This window comes from Ambystoma mexicanum, chromosome 7p, assembly GCF_040938575.1.
Source record: "Ambystoma mexicanum isolate Mex_15411 chromosome 7p, UKY_AmexF1_1, whole genome shotgun sequence".
In the NCBI taxonomy this organism is placed as follows: domain Eukaryota; kingdom Metazoa; phylum Chordata; class Amphibia; order Caudata; family Ambystomatidae; genus Ambystoma; species Ambystoma mexicanum.
Genome location: NC_090939.1, coordinates 195,181,993 through 195,202,565, shown reverse-complemented (window position 1 = coordinate 195,202,565; position 20,573 = coordinate 195,181,993). Strand labels below are relative to the sequence as shown.

The 20,573-nt window shown below is 44.7% G+C and overlaps 1 protein-coding gene across 3 annotated transcripts in view; it reads right to left on the bottom strand.

Moving 5' to 3' along the window:
- Window positions 1-20,573, bottom strand: part of DSCAM (DS cell adhesion molecule) — a 1,793,910-nt gene that overhangs the window by 256,089 nt on the left and 1,517,248 nt on the right. For all 3 annotated transcript variants that reach the window (XM_069636048.1, XM_069636050.1, XM_069636049.1), the window contains exon 26: window positions 11,367-11,657. In XM_069636048.1, coding sequence (XP_069492149.1) covers window positions 11,367-11,657 — 291 coding nt within the window. The remainder of the gene's footprint in view (window positions 1-11,366; window positions 11,658-20,573) is intronic.

Below are 20,573 nucleotides of genomic sequence, written 5' to 3'. Positions count from 1 at the left end.
GGGAGAACCGTTCTGGATCTGCTAGAACTTAACCGGAAGTCAGGAGTGATCAGGATAGCCGTGAGTTCAGATGAGAGCAGGCATTTGAAATGTGGATTGGGACTTTGCCTGGGAATGTCTGCTCAGGCTTGGGTTTCCCCAGTCTTTTATGACATTTTTTAAAACTAAAAAATTCTAATGCGATGCAGAAGGTATTCACAAATGTCTGGGTTTTGGTGGGTGGCTCGTCTGACTACAAAGGCGAGTGAAGCAGGGCTGTCCTCTGTCCTGCTACTCAATGACCTGTCCTGGGACCTTTCCTGAGGTTTCGTGGCCTACCTGATGCTATGAAGGCGACTGCATTTGGGGACGGATTGTGCAAGCTGCTTGCCGATGCAGCTGATGTTTTAGCTTCCTTGACTGACCCTGGTGGCTCTTTATCAGAACTGCTGAAGCTTTTCCACACCTACGCGAAGATTTAAGGAAACAAATGTAACTCTGATAAGACTTAGGATCTACCATGTCTGGTACATGCCATCGGGGTCACATCAAGAGCAGTGGCTCTAGGTGGTGCAAAGATAGGTTGAAGTACCTGGGAATTTAAGAGCGATGATGTAAGACGTGTGCTTAGTATTCAAAGTACTCTGTTGGGGTTTGGCTTAATGCATTGGGGGTGATGGGACAGTGAAGGAAGTACTAGAACTCAACTTCAGTTTGGGGGAATTGGAATTTTAAGGTGGGTGGTAGGACATTGTTTGGAAGTCACGGGCCAGTTGCAGAACCACCTCAGTGGATGAGCTCTGGCAAGATGGAGAGTGATGAGTTTTTAATTCCTCTGTTACAGTTATAAAATGGATGTATTGGAGGCAAGATGTCATGACATGCTCAAGGATTGCCTGTCAGCTACTTTTACTCCGGGCTCTGCTCCAGAACAGGGAAGTCCTGCTCTATTCTCCCTCCTAAGTGTGGTCAAAATAGGGATTGCTTGACTTTGTCGCTGGTTAGGTGCAGCAGAAACAGGGAGGATGGCTGAGGGATGGCTGGGGAAATAGACCTTTGAACTAGAAAGCGAGCCGGGGAAAGGGAAGGCACAGAGCATATGGAAAATGTACTGACGGATCTCCATGGAGTAGACTGTGGTGTGTTCCAGCCAAGGACACCTTTTAGTGCATTCTGGACACCAGTCGGGTTGTCCTGGTGCAGCCATTGGGAGAATAAGGAATGTTGAGAGTGAAATGGAGATGGCACCAGATTGCATCATATTTTTTTGAGAATGTTGCGGGGTCATCATTTTCCGGCAGGAGATTTCAAGGAGATTTACAGATAAAAATGGGTCAGACAACACAATAAAAAACAAGTTTGGCATACAATCAGCGTGGGACACAAAGAAACTGGTTCTGAGAGATACTCATCCCTGAGCGAGCGACCAGGAAATAGAGACGATCCAATCGGGCTCACATGAAAAGGTGATGTGAAGAAAAGGTCCTCTTGAAATTTAAGTGGATTTGGGGTTGAACAAGTGGTCGATCTTGGTGTGGATGGTGCGTGGCACAGGTTTGGTGACCCTCAGGAACTGAACATTGTTCACCTTTCCCCACCACGTGGCGCGTTCCCCGTGGAACAAGGCATTCCATGGATTTGTGGGCTAATATCGATCTTGCACTTGAATATTGGTATGATTTTTTGTCTCTTCTGTTAAAGAAAGTCTGATTAAAAAGTAACACAAAAAGAGATTGCGCACGGGAGCTTTCAGCACTCTGGTCCAACCACAGGGCTGACTTATTTTTAAGTGCTTAAATCTGTTACATGTTTCTCTGGCAGACTGATCTAGGCCTTGAAACCAGCTGTTTAGGCTTAGCATTTCGAACCAAAGCATGAAAACTGTGTACACAATTATTCTCATCTGTTTATATAATAAGGGGGAAAAAGCTGATCCACCTTTCCAATGAAAAAGATGGGACTTTGAAGCAAACTATTTTTTTATATATATATATCACACAGCAACACACAGTAGCAGAAAAAACAGACTGCTTCATTTCTGCCTCAGTAGAAAAATCTTTGATACATATCGGTTGGGCAAATCCTATTTGTTTCATTCCACTTTACTTTACCCACCCACACACACACGCAGCAAAAGTGGTGCCAAGTGCGTTTGCTCCAGTTGCAGCACCAGCGGGCAAGCGAAATAAGCTGGGCCCAGGTGGTGACTGTTCTCATCTGTACGCTATCACTACATCAAGCTACCAATGATTTGCTCAGAGAGTTTCGTGCACAGAGACAGAAGAGCAGTCATCCTCAGGATAGGACAAAATGCACTAATATGTCAAAAACCTCAACAAGAGCTGTGTTTCTTTCTGAGACGGTACCATATTATTAACTTCATTTCACCTAAATGTGAGGGTGAGTGATTGCTTATCATTTCAAGGCAAATATCGCCTGCTACATCTGGGGAGATCCTACTCGACCATAGAGTTATTGCGGTGTATTATTTCATGCACCATTCACAGACTTAGAAAAGGCATGTGTGGGTGTTAAATCAGGCCCCTAATAAAAGGATTGATGTGGCTTCTGCAGGGCCTTCCTGTCAAAAGCTCGGCCACTGCAGCCCGTTGCCCCCGTAGGGAGAGACCAAGCATATTGACTCCCTGTGCCGGCTGTGGGAACGCCAGAAATTGACATTTACTTCGGGAATGATGGACGAGCCCACTTGTGTGAACTGGTTTTCTTGATGCTCTCAAGGGTGAGATCGACATCTCTAGCCTGAGGCCGTAGTGGGAAGGAAGATAAGCACCTAATTGTCCTATACTTTTGTGGGAAAATGCACCATCTGTTACGCAGAGAATTGTTTTTGAAAGCAGGCAATGGGCACTTTCAATATTTAACTACTACCTTAATGGGGATTCGAACCTGGGCCCTGCTGGCAATGCTCTCACCTTGCTGAGCTGTCTTGCAGGACAGGTCTGCTTTTGTTTAATTGAATAAACTGCTTGCGACATAACACCATTTCCTGAGCTGCCGGATAGCCGTGCTCCGCAGTGACCAGCATTTGGCTTTTCCATTTATGCATGGTTAGATTAGAGTGACATTGCTACAGGCACGGCTGTGTATGTGGGTGATGGGTTGGTGGGTTGGCGGTAGTCCTTGCCATTCCCCTTAAAAGGTGCAAATGATGGGTGAAAGTAATAGTGGTCATTGAAGATGCATTTTTAGTATTGATTGTACATGTTGCAAAACACAGTGTAGGAGGGTGGAGTGGAGGACAGGCAGGACCCAGGTATGGGGTTTGTTTTGAGGGGGGGCAAGTGAGGGTATGCGGTTAGTGGAGAGTGGGGCCGTGCTTGGGGATAGTGTGGCGAGCAGAAAGTAACATATTTCCACTATTTGTTTTCTAGACTTTGACCCCCATCTCTTGCGACGACCGCAAGAGATGGGGGTCAAAGAAAATGAAAATATAGCTGTTGTGGCTAGCTCCTTTGATTCAGGATGCGCATCGACTGGAAATATTTGATCACGTTCTTGCTCAGATTGAACTGTGGCATCATCATGTCCTTTGTGTGCTGCAGCAGTGGTGGAGCCCAGGCCCAGAAGCACCTCCCTTTTCAGTGCACACGTGATCAACCCTGCTCTAGTCCTCGGTCGAGCCGCTTACTCTTCCCTTGTGTTCTGCGCTTTAATAAATCCTAGCCCACACAGAAATCAATAAGTCTGGAGAGGAACATATTTGAAAACTTTGTGTTCCCTGACAACAGAAACGCATCGAGACTGATAGTAAGGCAGGCTTTGAACATGCCATTGCAGGCTCCATGCTCAGTGGAGTTATTTTTCCAAAAGCAAATGGTTTTTTAGGTGTTTGATATGGTGCAGATTCATTTGAAAAGCGTAGGGGGGTGCTGTAAAGGAAACATTTACTGGATCAGGTATCTTGAACAGGAGTAACTGTACATTGACCCATCAGGTGTGTGGGTCTGGCTGTGAATACATTACAGACATCAGCATGTGATGGGGAACAGCGATGGGGGTGTAATTGGCCCTGTGCTCAATGGCACACTGCACAGACCTGTTTTACATTACACATATTTATACTCGGCTGAACATGATCTGCCCACGTGCCACACTGTTCTGATGAAGTGCGAAGGCTAATATTAGAATGCAGGTGCCCAGGATCCCAGGTGGGCATCTTGGCATCCAAACACATAACCATGATGTTAAACGGCTTTGATGCCAAGCCAGACACAATGCAGTCAGTCTATGTAGACACCATCCCACTGAGGCTATAGCACATGATGAGAATGTCTTAAAAATGTTTTCTTAAAGTACACACCACTAATAATACCACCTCATTCCAACACATACAAAATACATACACCACATTCTAAAGGATGAGAACAGGTATTTGAACATATGTATAATCATCAAGGGCAATATCATTGGTGGTGGCCATAGCTGTCTGGGTAAACATACTCTTGCTCGATGCCTGCACGGACAGACAGGGGTGATTCAGAGTACCTTTCCAGGAGTATGTCTGACTTTATCCTTGAAAAAGAAGTAACTTGTTCACAAAGACTCATAGAACTTAAGAGTGATTCACAAATGGATTTAGGACTTTTCTATTGACACACTCTTTGGCACCACTTACAATTGCATGACTTACAAAAAGGGCAGAACAAATGTGGTGTTGCAGATGTTTTTGAAAGGAGAAGAGAAACAAAACATACAACTGTAACATTAAATGCAATGACAAAACATATCTTTACAACTTTTGTGAACACACTTAATTTAAACATCAGGTGTAAGTATTGGATGCGAGCTGTAAAGGGTGGATGGAGAGGACTAAGAAGGGCTATATGTTGAAAATATACATTGGAAGTAAAAAGGTGTATAAAATATGATTCTGTAAAATGTAATCTTTTCCGTTTTTGCACATAACAGACAATCCAGAACCTTCAAAGAACCATACCTCTCTTCCAAGACCGTAACCACTGGCATACCCAGTCACAACCTCATACCCCTAACAATTACAACATTTCATAGTCGGCACACTCAACCTCACCCTGAAACTTCCTGTCAACAGTTTTGTCCTGATTAAAATGCAATCTACAGTACCAAATCTTTAGGCAACTTGGTACACACAGTAACTCTGACAGGCAGAGCTCAAAGTGTAAATGTCACACAAAAAACAAAATCAAGACAGCATAATGCCTGATGAAGCCAAATCCAAAATCACATATTACAAGCTTTCCAGGTTTCCAAGACAGAAGCAAAAAAAGAAGAGCTTTCTGTATACGTATGGAGCACTGCATCCGTCAGCTGCCAGCTCTATCTAATCTAGGATCACGGGATAATGTAATGCCATCACTAACAAGAAGATCCCACCTGTGGTCATCAGTCCACTCAACGAAGTACCAACGTCTCTCAAGAAAAGGACAACATCACATTCTCAATGACTTTGAAGACACTTCTCAAGGAGGTGACATCCTCCCATCCGTGACTGTGAAATCCCCCCACAGTAAAGGCGCTCAGAACTCTTCTTCACAGAGTCAATACCTTGCGCGAGATATCTTTCCCAACACGCTCAGAACAACACAGATGAAAGGTCAACCGAAAATACAACCCTGGACCTGAGCCTTCTTGGCAACTCCGGGCCTAGAAAACTTCTGTCTTTCCATCGGAGGGTAACGGAGAACGCAGTTTCCATCATGCTCCACCAGTTTGGTTTCAGGCATCGTTGAAGTACCAGAAAAGAAAGCATCCCAGGCATGAAATACCCCCTTGGAATGGTTGACAGTGGAAACCCCTGAATCCTGCAGCTACTTAATATCTTGGAAGCCTTCGACTCCATCCGCCTATGTGCAGGCCCTCATCGGGTCTCCATATCCACAGGACAAGGATTCCCCCAGTAGGAGCCAGGGGTGTTTGTTTTTATCCTGAATTACATAGGAAATAATTGAAAGCCCCTCCCTCCCATTGCGCCACTAAGAACTGAATCCTCTGCCACCTGGGTGGTTGACACGCTCTGCTTACCGGAGTGCTCGAAGTTATATTAATCTCACTATAGGGCATCCCACAGGGCGCTGCCAGACTCATCAAAGAACTAAAGAAGCTTGCTCCTGCCCTGAAGTCATCTTTGAAGTAGCAACATGCCTGGAAGAAACACAATTTCAAGGAACCAATGCAGCAAAAGTGACTATGCCTTTGCTGCACTTGAAGACAAGCCGTGCAAAAAGGAAGAAGCCAGGAAACAAGACGCGTCAAGCTGCGTCCCGTGGACTTCAAAGAGCCTCTACCCACTCATCAGATATGACCCAACATTCCTACAATGCAGAAAGAATGGGAACACATCCCATCGAGGAGAACCTCATCCAGCACCATTAGGGGTGTCTCTCTCCAGACCCCACCAGGCCTAACCCCATCCCTCTCCATTTCGTGCTCATGCTTTCTGTGGGCCTCACTGACCTATGGGCGATCCCGATTTGTTTCCTGCCCTATTGTCCATGATCTTGAATCGTTCTCTAACTCAAATCATGCAGAATTCTGCTGCTTCCTATTACGTTTTCCACTTTATAAATACCCATAGCACTCTGTCAATGGCATGTGATAAAGTATTTTGGAGGATGAATAGCTCTAGACATAGCACGTGTCTTTGAAGAGGCGGAGCTCTGCCCGGACAAGGGTTTGAATCTCTGCTGCACCAACTCGTACAATCATCTTCCCGGGAGGCTAGCACAGCGGCAGCGTGCGCGTCTTGGAAGCAAGACGACACAAAGCAACAACAGGTTCGATCCCCGGGTCCGCGCTTAGAAACCTCTGAGTGTTTAAGCGCGTTATAAATACGTAACTAAGACAAAGAAAAAACACAATTATACAACTAAGAAAAACTAACAATTCCTGTAACAGCGCCTCGATGCCTGCGGGCTGTGTGAGCGCTTTATAAATGTAAATAAATAAATTAAATAAATCTTCTTGAGGTTGCACATTGAGTACCACAATCTGAGTAATAATATTGGTAATATTATTAACACCTGTTATCAAGTGTTCTGAAATGGGGAAAACACCACGTTATTATTATTTTTATAGTTTTTCTATGGCACTTATATGTAACTTGTGTACGTGGTACGTTTTCAACTCAATTATTTTCTAATGAGAAGATCTGTCAATCTACTTTCAGAGGCTGACAAGACATTGCGCCTCATTATAAGTTTGGCGGCACAGTATACATCTGGAAGTAATACTATTACCACTACATTACCACATCTCCCAACTGCGAGTTTGAGGGTAAGGTGGAGGAAAAACCTCCAGCAATAGACAATGGAAATCACACATGACGTCCTATGGACTCCAATTAATGGGACTAACACTGCCTACCACCACTTGTAATTGGCGATAATGCCGCCAGACCAGGTGGCGGTAACAGTAATACAGTTTGATCGTATCTCAGCAGATTTACCACTGAAATAGCACCAAACTTAGAATGAGGCCCATTGTCTGTTCTCCATTGGTTTTCTCCCCGTGTTAACTAAAAACAATCTCATCCGTTTTAAAGGTTAATTGTCATGGTTCTCCAGCACCAGCGATATCATCATCCTTCGAGGACACCTTCGGGAAAACGTTCTTGTCAATGATCGACTGTGGCCTTCACATTTTCGCAGCAAATGTTGAAGCTGTCAACTTGCCCTACTGCATGTTAGTTGTGAGTGCTTCACCCGGGTGAGGTTTCACTGATTGCCTTGTTGAACTTGTCGTTTTGCCTTTTCCGTTATAAATTCAGGACTACAAATTTGAGACTACAAAACAATAATGAATTGGCTACATACGGCTCTCACGAGACACGCCCTAAAATGTGTGTGCTTTATGTTTCAGAGTGGAACCGAATCCCAAAGGGCCAATTCTGCACAGTCCTAGCATGCAGGATGCCAACTTTGCCCTTGCTCATAACTTTTATTTGCAAGTGTGGGTTCCCACCCACACACCACTTTACCACCACAGTGCCTCTGACTGCCCTGCCCCCACAAATCATAGCTGTCCTACGACTTTCCCCTGCTCCCGCTGCTTGTTAGGGGCAACATCACTTTCGAATGTGCATGAGGGAATGTGAATGCGATTCTATCACAATAATGCACATCTGGCCAGCTGCATGTCGGTGAACATACAGCACCCAAGTGGTTGCTTTTTAATATTTTGTATTTGTCACATATTGCATATTTTACAAATTAATAGGTTCAGTTTTGCAAATAAACACTTTCATGATGAATATTTAATTGTCCTAATACGTTAATTTGTTTCAGTCTGGAAGTGAGAGCCAACATTTTAGCTTGGGGGTAAATTAGAATTGGCCAGTCGAGTGAATTTAGGCCATAATAAATGGCCATTCATTTATATTTTAATTGTTACCCCACTCAAGCTCACATTGAATATTGAAGAATTCACACACACACACGCAAATGCATGCACGTGCACACCCCACACACCCAAAGACACTACAATTCACCACTGCACGGATGTGGAAACCACAAATGTGAAGTCTTTGATGCAATGAGTGGATGTTTTCCAGACCAACACCAGTATCTCCCCTTCGATTTTACTCATAGGTTTCCCACTGTGGTTTTACTCCTTGGTTTCCCACTGTGATTTTACTCCTAGATTTCCCACTGTGATAGTACTCCTACGTTTCCCACTGTGATTTTACACCTAGATTTCCCACTGTGATTGTACTCCTAGGTTTCCCACTTTGATTGTATTCCTAGGTTTCCCACTGTGATTGTACTCCTAGGTTTCCCACTGTGATTGTACTCCTAGGTTTCCCACTGTGATTTTACTCCTAGGTTTCCCACTGTGATTGTACTCCTAGGTTTCCCACTGTGATTGCACTCCTAGGTTTCCCACTGTAATTTTACTCTTTGGTTGTACCCGCTGCATTTCTGCTCTCCACATCGATTTCAACCTTGATGGAGTTATGTCAAAGCTCACATCTTCACCTCGATCGTAACCCTCCCCCCTCCCAAAGTCAGCTGCTATCCCGTCCTTGCAGCTCAGTGGCTTCTCAGATCTTGGGCTCTCCCCTCTGAACAGCCTTTCCCCTGTTTTCCCCAGACAATGTTTCTAGACAAGTCCGATCTGTGAAAGTCTTGTCTAAACAAGTTCATCCCTGTTCCTCCAAAACCATCAAGGACCATATTGACTCCATGGCTCCTGCTCTGGCCGACTTCTGCAACCATTCCTTCACCACCGGAGTCTTCCCTTCCACCCTGAAGCACACCCTTGTGCACCCGCTTCTCAAGAAACCCTCTGCCGACCCATCTTGCCCGGCTAACTATCGCCCAATCTCCATCACTCCCTTCCTGGGCAAACTCTTGGAAAAGATGACCATCTCCCAGCTCAATCTTCATACTGAATCTGTTGGTTGTCTCCATGACCATCAGTCTGGCTTCAGAGCTGCCAGAAGCACAGAAACTGCTCTCCTGAACATCCATGAAGACCTGCTCTCCAACCTCGATTCCAACATCCCCTGTGTCCTCATCCTAATTGATCTCTCTTCTGCCTTTGACACAGTCAACCATGCCATCCTGCTCAACCGTCTCCGTGATTACCTGGGTATCACCGGTCAGGCCCTGGCGTGGCTGACTTCTTTCTTCTCCGATCGACCCTCCCAGGTTCATCTTGGGTCCTTCCTCTCCTCCATCTCTATCTCTACCGGTGGTGTTCCCCAGGGTTCTAACCTCTCTCCCTGGCTGTTCAACCTTTACCTGGCACTTCTTGCCCACCGCATTGCTGCGCTCTGACTCAACCTCCAATGATATGCGGATGACACTCAGCTCTTTTTCAGACTACTTTCAGCCATCTCCTCTCCCTCTCTCATCTCTGACTACCTGTCTCCATCCAAGAGTGGTGTGCCGCCAATGATCTCTGCCTTAATGCCAGTAAGACTGAGATTCTCCTCATTGGAACACCCGCTCCCTCCTTTCCTGTTACTCTATGGCCTGCCTCCCTTGGCCCTCCTCCTGCTCCCACCTGTGAGGCTAAAAACCTCAGGCTCATCTTTGACTCCACACTCTCCTTCTGTCCTGATATATCTAAGAAGTCACACTACCAGCTGCACCTCCTCAGAGATATTCCTCCTTTCCTCTCCTTCCCCCAGAAGCTCACTGTCTCCAGAGCTCTGGTTCTCTCTAGGCTGGACTATTGCAACAGCCTCTTTCTAAATATGCATGCTTCTACTCTCCGTCCTCTGCAACTCATCCAGAACAGGACTGCGAGACTTGTCCTTGGCCTCAAGCCCAAGGATAATATCTCTCCAGGACTGAAATCTCTGCACTGGCTCCCAGTGGCCGCGAGGATTAAGTTCAAAACCCTCTGCATTGTCCACAAGGCCGCTTGGGGCCCGGGGGCCTCACTACCTTCAACTCTCTCTTCCTAATTATCTTACTTCTCGAGCTCTTCGCTCATCCACCTCCAACTCCCTCAGAGTCAGTCGATTCTCTAAGCAATGAGTTGGTGGTTCATCTCTTTCCTCGGCTGGGGCCTCCCTCTGGAACAGCCTCCCTGCCTCCCTGAAACTTGATAAGAATCATCTCTGGTTCCGGAAGCACCTCAAAACCTTTCTCTTTGCTTCTGCTTTTTCTCCTCCTCTCCCCTGCTGACTTCCTGGCTGATAATGAAACTGCGCTGGTTACCTGGCCACCCACGGATCTCGGCCCAAGATTCCACCCCCCCTGCCAGTCGCATTCCTGCACTGCCTTCCTGGCAACCCCCGCACTTAGGGACTGTTTCTGTATCCCTATAGTTCAACCACTAGCACTTGACACCTGATGTCTGCACTTACCCTGCACTTGCCACCAGCTGGACCTATGTTACTTCGTGTTTATTATTCTTATCTATGTACTGCACCCCCCCCTCCCATGCACTTGCGCAATCTGAATGGCACCTGGCCTAGTAGGATTGCTGTCTGTCTTCCCTCTGTTCCCCCTCCTTTGCTGTGTCACGCCTTGAAACACTTGCGTATAGGCGTGTTATAAATGCCATATCTTATCATAAAACACATGCAAAATTGTCACTGTCAAACCACCTACAGCACTCGGTACTCATGCATCTCTGGCTCTTTATCGTGTGTGCCTTAAGTTCCACACTTGCCACCCCATATTCTGCCAACAACTCCTACCCACACCCCTCTCTTTTTCTAGCAGGGCACATGCAACAAGGCTGCCAAAATGGCCGAGGTGGGCTATGCAAAACAGTTTTCAGGTTGTGTTCTTATGGTTGAAGCTTTGAGTACTTTTGGATGCCCGGCATAGAACCCAATTACTTTCCCGGGAGCGTTCCTTTAGTGAGGCAGACTGTCTGCGGCGGCTCCCAATTAAACAGTGTGCCAGTGCACTATCCTCAGCAATACTTACTGCCGTCATAGTTGAGCGTGGCAAACTTGGCCTGCTTCTCGGCACATCCGGCACTATTGCAAACTCTCATTTGGAGCTCGTACCACATTGACTCCTGGAGGTCGTACAGGATGTAGGACTTGGAGAAGGACGTCCGCTGAGCTGTCGTCCATAGCGACGTGCCGAACGAGCGGTACTCCAGGGTGAAGGAGGTGATGGGGCAGCCGCCGTCGATCCAGCCGATCAGGTTCAGCCTCACCTGCGTTGTGTTGATGCTGGCAAACAGCTCCTGCTCTTTGGAAAACTGGGGTTCTACGAAGAAACGCACAATGTAAGCTCAATTCTGAACATAATGGGAGAGGTAATCAAAACAATTGGTTGCTATCCCTTTCCCCTTTATGCAAATCCAATGAATGACGCACAAGGATTTTGAATTATGTTCTTAGTATTAGTGGTATTCTGTGTTAGTTTTCAGATAAGGTAAATTTGCTTGGATAATATGATCGAACAGAAAAGCTTCCTAGGATGCCACCTGAGTAGGCTTATATGTCTTTGAGTTTGGGCTATTGGATCGCACTTGCAACACCTATAAACTGAAACTATTGCATTGGAGTACAGATAGGAATGACATATGATGAGTGATATAGCATCTGCAGGTGGCGTTTGGTTATGTGCCCACCCATTGCCTACCCATGGCCATGCTTATCCCTATGGCCATTGCCACACATTCCTGCCTCTGCCTGCCCAGAACTCCCCCTCATGGGAACTCTTTGAGCTTACTTTAATCAAGCCTTACCACCAGGCTTTGCATTCAAAGTGCCTGCCAGTGTTTTCTCAAAGCAGTCTTCTCAAATTGAATGGCTTAGTTGGAGTTGTGAATACACTACTGGTGTAATCAAAATGTCAACCTGGTCTGCCTTCAGCCGCTCGATTTATAAGCAATCTGCACATCCTCCACTGAAGTCCTGCTAAAAACAAGCATTGGCAAAGCCAACATTTTTGGATTGTGCATATGTTTTAAGTTTTTGCCAGGCACTACTGTTAGATGTCCAGGTATTTGCACCATTTTGCACCTGCTACCAACAATGGGTAGTTAATACTACTACAGCGATGCCTGGCAAGTGCCATCCCATGCCTACACAAAAGCCCAAACTGTTGGCACTGTCAATGCTTTTCTCAAGAGGGGGTGATCTGATTGGATACAGGTCATTTACAGCCATTCCCCTGAACTGTAAGAGGAGTCAGCATGGATTTATCATCAGTGTGGCAGTCAATGAGAACATCTCATTTCATGTGAACCCCATGACTTGACTTGCATCGAGGAAACAGCAAAGGCTGCTTTTTTCAAGCTAGGTCTTCTCGCACAGCTGTAATCATTGGCCCTGTAAGAGGCACCCCTGTGCCGGGGGTGCGTGGAGGGCTATGGCAGGCTATTAATCCAAATACATTGGTACATATTTGTTGACTGAGAATATTTCATGAAAACATACAGCCTATAAGAAAAACTACAAAAGTTCCATCAATAATTGGTCAAACTTCATTGATCGAAAATAAGTGTGTGATCCCAAAATGGCCCAAGGAAAATGAACACAGTTTACAAAATGGGTTCTAAATAGTCATATAAAGGGCATTATGAAGGTTTTGTGGAGAGCTGCATTTGAATGATATATACTGGGACTGCACTCCCCCCCTGAAAGGAAAGGACCTTGTGTTACCTTGATTATTTTTACAATCACATTTTCAGAGTGTATGTATTATGTTTCTATAATGCACACTGCACATCTTTGGAAGGGCATGTGAAAGGAGATGTTATTGATTATGAAATGAGCCAGAGTGAGGGCATGGACCAGGCAGCCCTCCGTTGCAAAGCAATGCCCCCTTTCACCACCCGCCAACGTGACCCACCGTTCTTGAGAATATGTCCTTCTAATCTTTGGTGTTTCGGCTCATGATACGTGCATGCTATCCATTAAGAGTTCAAAAGTACCACTTCCTTTGCAGCCATCATCCTGCTGAGAAACACTCTGCAACGAGGAGCCCTAGCTCACTGCCTGCGGGCCGACCCACCTGCAGCACCACGCTGGTCCCGCCAATAATCCAGAGTAGCGCACCCGCTGATAAAAACCTTCCACTGAGGCTTCAATTAATAGTGGTGGTGGTCTGGCCCATTGACTAACCTGAACTATGCACACTTTGTCATAGATTACGTTTATCCAGGAGAACACTCAACTGTCTTATTTTCATAGGCAAATTCCACACACACGAGGCATACTAAAGGTGCTGAAGCTTTGCTATCATGATTGCCAGTGGGGCAATATCAGAGAGATATGATTAGGCAGACAAGGTCCATGTGCACTATTTAAATAAACTGACACTGGTAGCAATCCACATTTCTTTTATTTATTTATTTATTTTTTAATCCAGAATTGTTACTGGTTTTAATCTACCACACTTAATGAACGGGGAGAAATGGACTGAATAAATGCCAAAATGATTGAGCAGTCTGGCCCCACACCTGCCCTCTGCCAATACTGCACACGTTCCACAGATAAAGCTTCTATCTACTAATCCCACCTTGACTCTTCCTCCATTTCTAATGTAGCGTTTTTTCACATGTTCAGCCATCTTGTATATTAATACAGAACCCTGGTTTAGTTTGAAACGCTTGGCCACTTCGGTTAATGCTACTTTTGTAAGGCACGTGTGTCTTATGTACATTTGTTTCTGTTTGATTTGTCCCTAGTACATTTCCTACTTTTTTTAAAAAGCCGTCCTTCAGTGGCTCACCACTTCTTCCCATCTTTGTGCTGTTGTGCAGGGACCCTTTGTGGGAATACCGCGGCCATCTGTAAATGTGTTACTGTAAATCATTTCACATCGAAATGTATCATCCCTGTTTCTCAAATAAATACACCTACAAATATCTTCTTGATTTATTTACAATTGCACAAACTGCTGCAGAAATTGTGTGAGTGTTCCGTCAGAAGGTGGTTATGTGGCCTGGTAATGAGCTAGGCATTAAAGACATCCGAAATGTTGCACAGTGGACTCTTTCAGTACTGGGGAATCATGTGGCTGCCACAGGACTTCAGCATGTATCAATGCCCGCACCGTGTATGCATGCACACGCCACACAGGTGTCCACCAGCCTTAATGAATCTGGCAATTTGTGGTTTGCTAATGAGACACATGGTGAACTATGGAATGGGTGAAAGGGATAATGAGCCTGGAAAGTTCTGTGGTGGAAACTACTGTGCTTTGTATGCCCAGGACTGCTTAACACAAAGTGCGCACTGTGCACAAATTGCACACCTTGGCATTTCATAAGGAGAAGCAAGATGCTGCTATAATACCAAACGTGCCCCTGGCTAACCTTGTAAGATCACCTTGCAAAGATGACCTTGCAAATAATAGAAGTCCTCATGCTTGAGTGGATACTCTGTCTCCCCAGATCACACTCATGAGCCATCACTCCTGGGGGCTTTGTCAGCTAGTGTGCCCCAAAAAGGTGTCACGTGGGAAGGGGCAAGGTGGTCCAGAAACCCCTCTGTGTGTCTATTGAAAGTATAGGACTGGTGCACCAACACTAAAGAGATTGTGCTGCGGGAGCTCCACTGTCAGCAATTGTGTGGGTGCGCCACAGTCAGTCTTTGACAGAGTGATGGGTTCACCTGGTCTTTGTCTAGGTCTGGTGCACTCTTACCATGCTCACCCTTTTCCTGTGCCACATTCTGCTTCACACTTCATGAATGTGATTTAAAATGACCATTACTGACATAGATAGGTTGTCCTATCTATGTCAATAATGGTCCTTTTAAATCACATGCATGAAACGCTTCATCCTTCATGCATTTGATTTAAAGCAACCATTGGTGGCATAGGTAGGTTGTTGCATGGGGCGGCTCATCCATAATGGGCGTGGGGGTGCTGACCAACCCACCACAACTCTTGCCCATTATGGAGCAGCCGTGCCAGCCCAGGGGAGCCCCCTCAGCTGCTTTTGCAGTTGAGGGAGTGCTCCCTGACTGTCTTGAACTGTCAAAAGGAACGTGGTTCCCCTTTCAGAGTTCAAACCCCAGACGTGTATGTCCAATGGGCCATGCAAGACAGTGGGAATTTGCTTGCCCAGCTTTGCATGGCCCTTTGGTGCATGCAGGTTGTGGTACTGCACGTTTGTATGTGCGAGGGGGTGCTGTGCACCCGTGCTTCCACGCACATTCAAACAGAGCAGGATGCCACGTCATCAGGTCTCCGGTTCCTGCACGCCTTTCCGTGAGTTTCCGTGCAGAGGGGACCTGGCCTAAAAGTTCGGGCATGGATGCTCCCATTACTGGCAGTACCTGACTGATTTGCATATGGCTAGACCCCCTTTGCAATGGCGCAGACGGGTTAAAAAACAGTGGTGTGGATGGTTGCCCATAGCAATGCCACTGGTTCAGATTAATTAAAAACATTCCACCCATCACTTGTTTCGTTTAAAGAGTATCGAGGGAGCATGCAGGTACGATTTATTTTTTTAATGTATTATATGTGTAAATGAGTGAGCGTATGACATATGGGTGCATTTGTGAACGCTCAGTATGAATAATAATATCTATTTCTTATATTTTGTGTGAATGTGTATGCACATGTGTGTTTGTGCTGGGCCCGGGAGTGGGTGTCCAGGGTGGGGCACGTTAACAATACATTTCTACAGGGCATCCATCTTAGATAACTAGTAAAACAATCACCATCCTTTCTTTTATCAACAAAAGGTTGATAAAAGAAAGGGTTTGGTGATATTACATGGCTAGACTAGTATTTTGGGGCAGGCAGTCTAGCCATTTCTTACTGTGGCATGACATTTTTTGTACTGGGCATCTGCTAAGTGTTGTTACTTGGCTAGATTGGCATTGTAGAGCAGCCAGTCTGACCCTTTCTTACTGTGGCATGAAATTGTTTTACTGGGCATATGATAACACAAAGATGTTAACTGCTATTACTTGGCTAGATGGCATTTTGGAGTCAGCCAGTCTAGACATTTCTTACTGTCATGATATTTTTGTACTGGATATCTATGATATTACAAGCATGGTAAGTGTTATAACTTGGCTAGACTGACATTTCAGGGCACCTTATCTATTCTTACTGTGGCATGACATGCTTTACTGGACATTTATTTTTTTAAAAAGCATGGCATGTGTTATTACTTAGCTAAAGTGACATTTTGCAGCCAGTCTGGTGATTTCTTACTTTGCCATGGCATTTTATTCTTGGTATCTATGATAAAGCAAGCATGTTAATTGTTATTACATGACTAGACTGGAATACATTATTCATCCAGTTTAGTCATATTTTCCTATTGCAACATGGTATTTTTTTAAATGCAAAACGCATAGGAGTATGTTCTTTTGTTGGGATAGTGCAATACATTGGCAGAGCCACTGTGGACATGTTTTCTTAGAGTATCATTACTGGCATTATGTGCAAAGCAAACATGAATATATTCTCATATTGGTATTCTGGCAAATATTGGTGCATCCAGCATGGAAATGTATCGGCACAGCCATTGTGAAAAGGTTTTAATTCTGGCATATATTGTGGCCATTGTGAAATGCTCCTGTGCACTGTTGGTGGCTTGCATGTATTTCTATTTTTTTTATTTACTGATTAATACAAATCAGAGGGAAAGTAATGCATATTTGGCACAAAAACGCATACATAATTTACCATTGATAACAGAGTGGAGGACATGGGCCCTTAACAATGGGGTGAGAGGATGTGACCTGAAGACCAGATGATGCAAGGAAAGGTGGAACCATAAAACAAGGATGAGTAAAGGACAGAAGGACATAGGAACAGGATGGTGTTGGGTGTCCTGACCCACGTTTGAGCTATCATGCTGCAACATTTGGTGCTGTGGGCTTAGAAAATCCAAGATGGCCAAAAAGCCCACATGTGCGCCAGAATCCAGGAGAACCACAGAGTTTGTGCGCACACCAAAATGGTTACCTAACTTGCCACCCACCAGTGTAAAGAAAGATCTTTGTTAAAAAAATCCACTGTTACTGATGTCAAAAAGTTGCTGAAATCGTGGCTCATCGGACCACTTTAAAGATTCAACCCTTTTGTGGGGTTCCACATAACCATTTTACTGTAAGGAGCCCCATCAAAACAATGTTAAGCAAGGATTATTTACTACCATGTAAGAACCATTCCTGTTTGGAATGCATTAATCCAAGAAAGATCCCAAAAATGGATGCAGTACCAACAAAATCCTCAAGGCAGCGCTAGCGGTCTAAACTCTGACAGGGAAACTGCATGTCAGGAGTTGCAGGAGAGGCCTTTACATCAAAGGCTGGGAGTTAATTAAAATCTTAACCACATGCTGTTCCCAGAAGACAATCTGATTTAATTAACAGGCCAAAGGCTGGGAAACCTCTCACCTCCAGAGATTCACACCAGGAGTCAGAATCTCACATGACCTCTTGATTGATAGAAGGCAGACTGGCTGGCAGCCTCCTGGAGACCACACAATAGGCTCTTCCACTTGAATAGAATATGCTGATGTTGACTGTTGACTGTACACAAAGAGCTCCCAGCAGAAGACACATGTGATCACTGACCCACCAAAGTCTTGGAGGCGAACTCCAACACTCTGAATTGAAAGCAAAATATATATTTTACAGAAACACTGATAACTCTTTGTAATCAAATGACAGGAATGTATAACTTTGAGAGCCTTAATTTAAAAAATGTACCTTCGATTCAAGCCCAAACTCCAATTTGTGTGATGTTCTGGGGCAAAACCCCGCTATTTATGGATACTACAGACTCTGTGTTTAAGCTAGAGACATGGGAATTTACTGGAGTATGTATGGACAGGCCGTGTATATGTGTATAATTTTTAATGAAAAACCAATATTGCAAAACCAGTTAAAAAATGCAAAATGTTGCCGTTTCTGAATGCAAGCTCTTAGAAACTTCAGAGTTTGAACAGAGTATACCTCATGTGATATGTGATGGGTGCATGTAATTTTAAACAAATGTGTACCTGTGCAAATATGTATTTAGGTCAAATATAGATTTGTGGGCAAACTGACCAGGGGAGGATCCCCTGACCCATAAAACCTACAGCATCACTCTGACTCACATTTCCTTCCCCCAATCATCGGAGAGGGGAGAATTGGGCCAATGACAAGTAGAAAGGGGCAGGCTTAGCTAGGCCCAGGCACACACCCATTTTCAAAACACATAAAAAGAGACTGCTGGGACAGGTAGAGAGATTCAATTCCATTTGCTGCGGAGCATGCTGACCGACGACTTCACATCCAGAGATCCTACACTTAGACTTCCAAGCTAAACAGAGACTACAGAACTTTGAACCAAGGAGGCCCACTGCAAGCAAAAGTATTTGTCAGCAGGCCCAAAAAATCATTTGCAGACTATTCACAGCCGGACCCAGCTGTTGATTCTGGCCTAAAACCCTGCGCCAGAAAGATCCAGAAGCAGTGCTGTATCCAGAGAAAGCAGAGCAGTATCCAGAACCAGAGGCCAGAGATCCAGAGTGACCAAGACCGCTGTTAGCAGAACCAGAGAGCTGACCCAGATCACTGTGAAGTGCCGAGACCAGAACCGGAGTCCAGTCCAAGACCTGACCAGATCCGTGGCGGGGCCTATTTCAAAAATATATTGTGAGTACCTAGCAGAACTGTGCAGAACCAATCTCTTAGTTAAAATAATCTAATCCAAACTATTTTAATCTAACCAGAACTGCCTCCTAGAAGTTGTCACTTGTTATTTTGCAAAGCTGTCACCTGTCATTTTCTAGCTGCAAGCTGTAACCTGTCACTTTGAACTTTTAAAATTTCAAATCCGAAAAACAACCTTCACAAAATTGTTCATAACTCCGTAACCGTTTGGGCTAGGAACTTGGTTTTTCCGCAATCATTTGGCCCGATTTCTTTACTGTAAAAATCAGCAGCTTTTGCCTGAACTGCTCAAATTTCGTTTGCCTCTTAAGAACCATCCCTGAATCATTGCTAGAGTGAGCCTGAACTCATATTCACTAGATACCACTCACCCTGAACCTCCTGAAGGGAATTAAAATCATTTTCAGCATATTTCTCACTGCATTGTCACCATATTCAAAGCATTTTGCCTGTGTTTCAAAACTCCTATTTGTTGTATAAGCTGCTGAGGGGGAATTGAACTGAATTCTATTTGATTGCATTTCTAAGAACTGTCTGCTGTCCTCTTCATTTCCTTACATTGCATAAGGGGGGGAGTGGATTGCCAGAGAAAAGTGATTACATTGTTTTGTTGAAATCATATTGAGTATTTTCTGTATTGCATTTTCATTCAACATTGCATCCATCTGAAACTAGATATAGCATTCTCTACCACCTTATTCTTCTGTTCCTATTCCCAAGCGTGCTACCTCATCCTTTATGCTACTCCTGGGTAATCAAATCAGTTTATTAGTAGAACATTACCCATTGTTGTTAACTGCTCATGTTCTGAAGTGTGATATTAATTATTAATTTATTATAAAGTGTGATATATATATATATATTGTTTACATTCTCAAATAAACTGTTTAAACTTGAAAAACAGAACTACTTTTTGGCTCAGTGGGGTCAGGGGGATTCCAAGAGAGGGGTGTTATATAGGGGCAGTCATCCAGAACTCATGAACTGGACATAAAGATATATCAATAAGGGTTTCCATTCAGTATCACAGACTAGGCATTGATTTAGCTGTAGTGCTGGATTGAATCCTCTTACAAATTGGGGGCTCGAGCCGGACGTCTGGGTTAGACTATCACTTGTGCAGATTAATACAGTGTGCCAGCTGACCAGATACACATATCCGGTCGGATCACCACGCTGTGTTACGCTGTAAAGCACTCCTCAAAGGAACGCTCTAAGGAAAAGGTCTGTTTTGCAAAAATAAAAAACAAACTTCTGTAAATCAGGAAGGAACTCAAATTCCAGAATGACGACACTGGTAGACATCAAAATAGCCAGAGAGCACTTCTTACATAAGCTATTTGTGAGAGGTGAGTGGACTCATCAGGACCAAACGGTCTGGTTGCAGGCAATCGCGCAACAGGTAACTGAAACAGGGTCAGATATAGGGGGAGATCAGGGTCCCCTACATGTGGCCCTGAGTGAACTATACATGGCCCCTAAGGCCAAGGATGAGCACAACAAGATTGCCAGGGTAGCGACATATTTATATTTACAT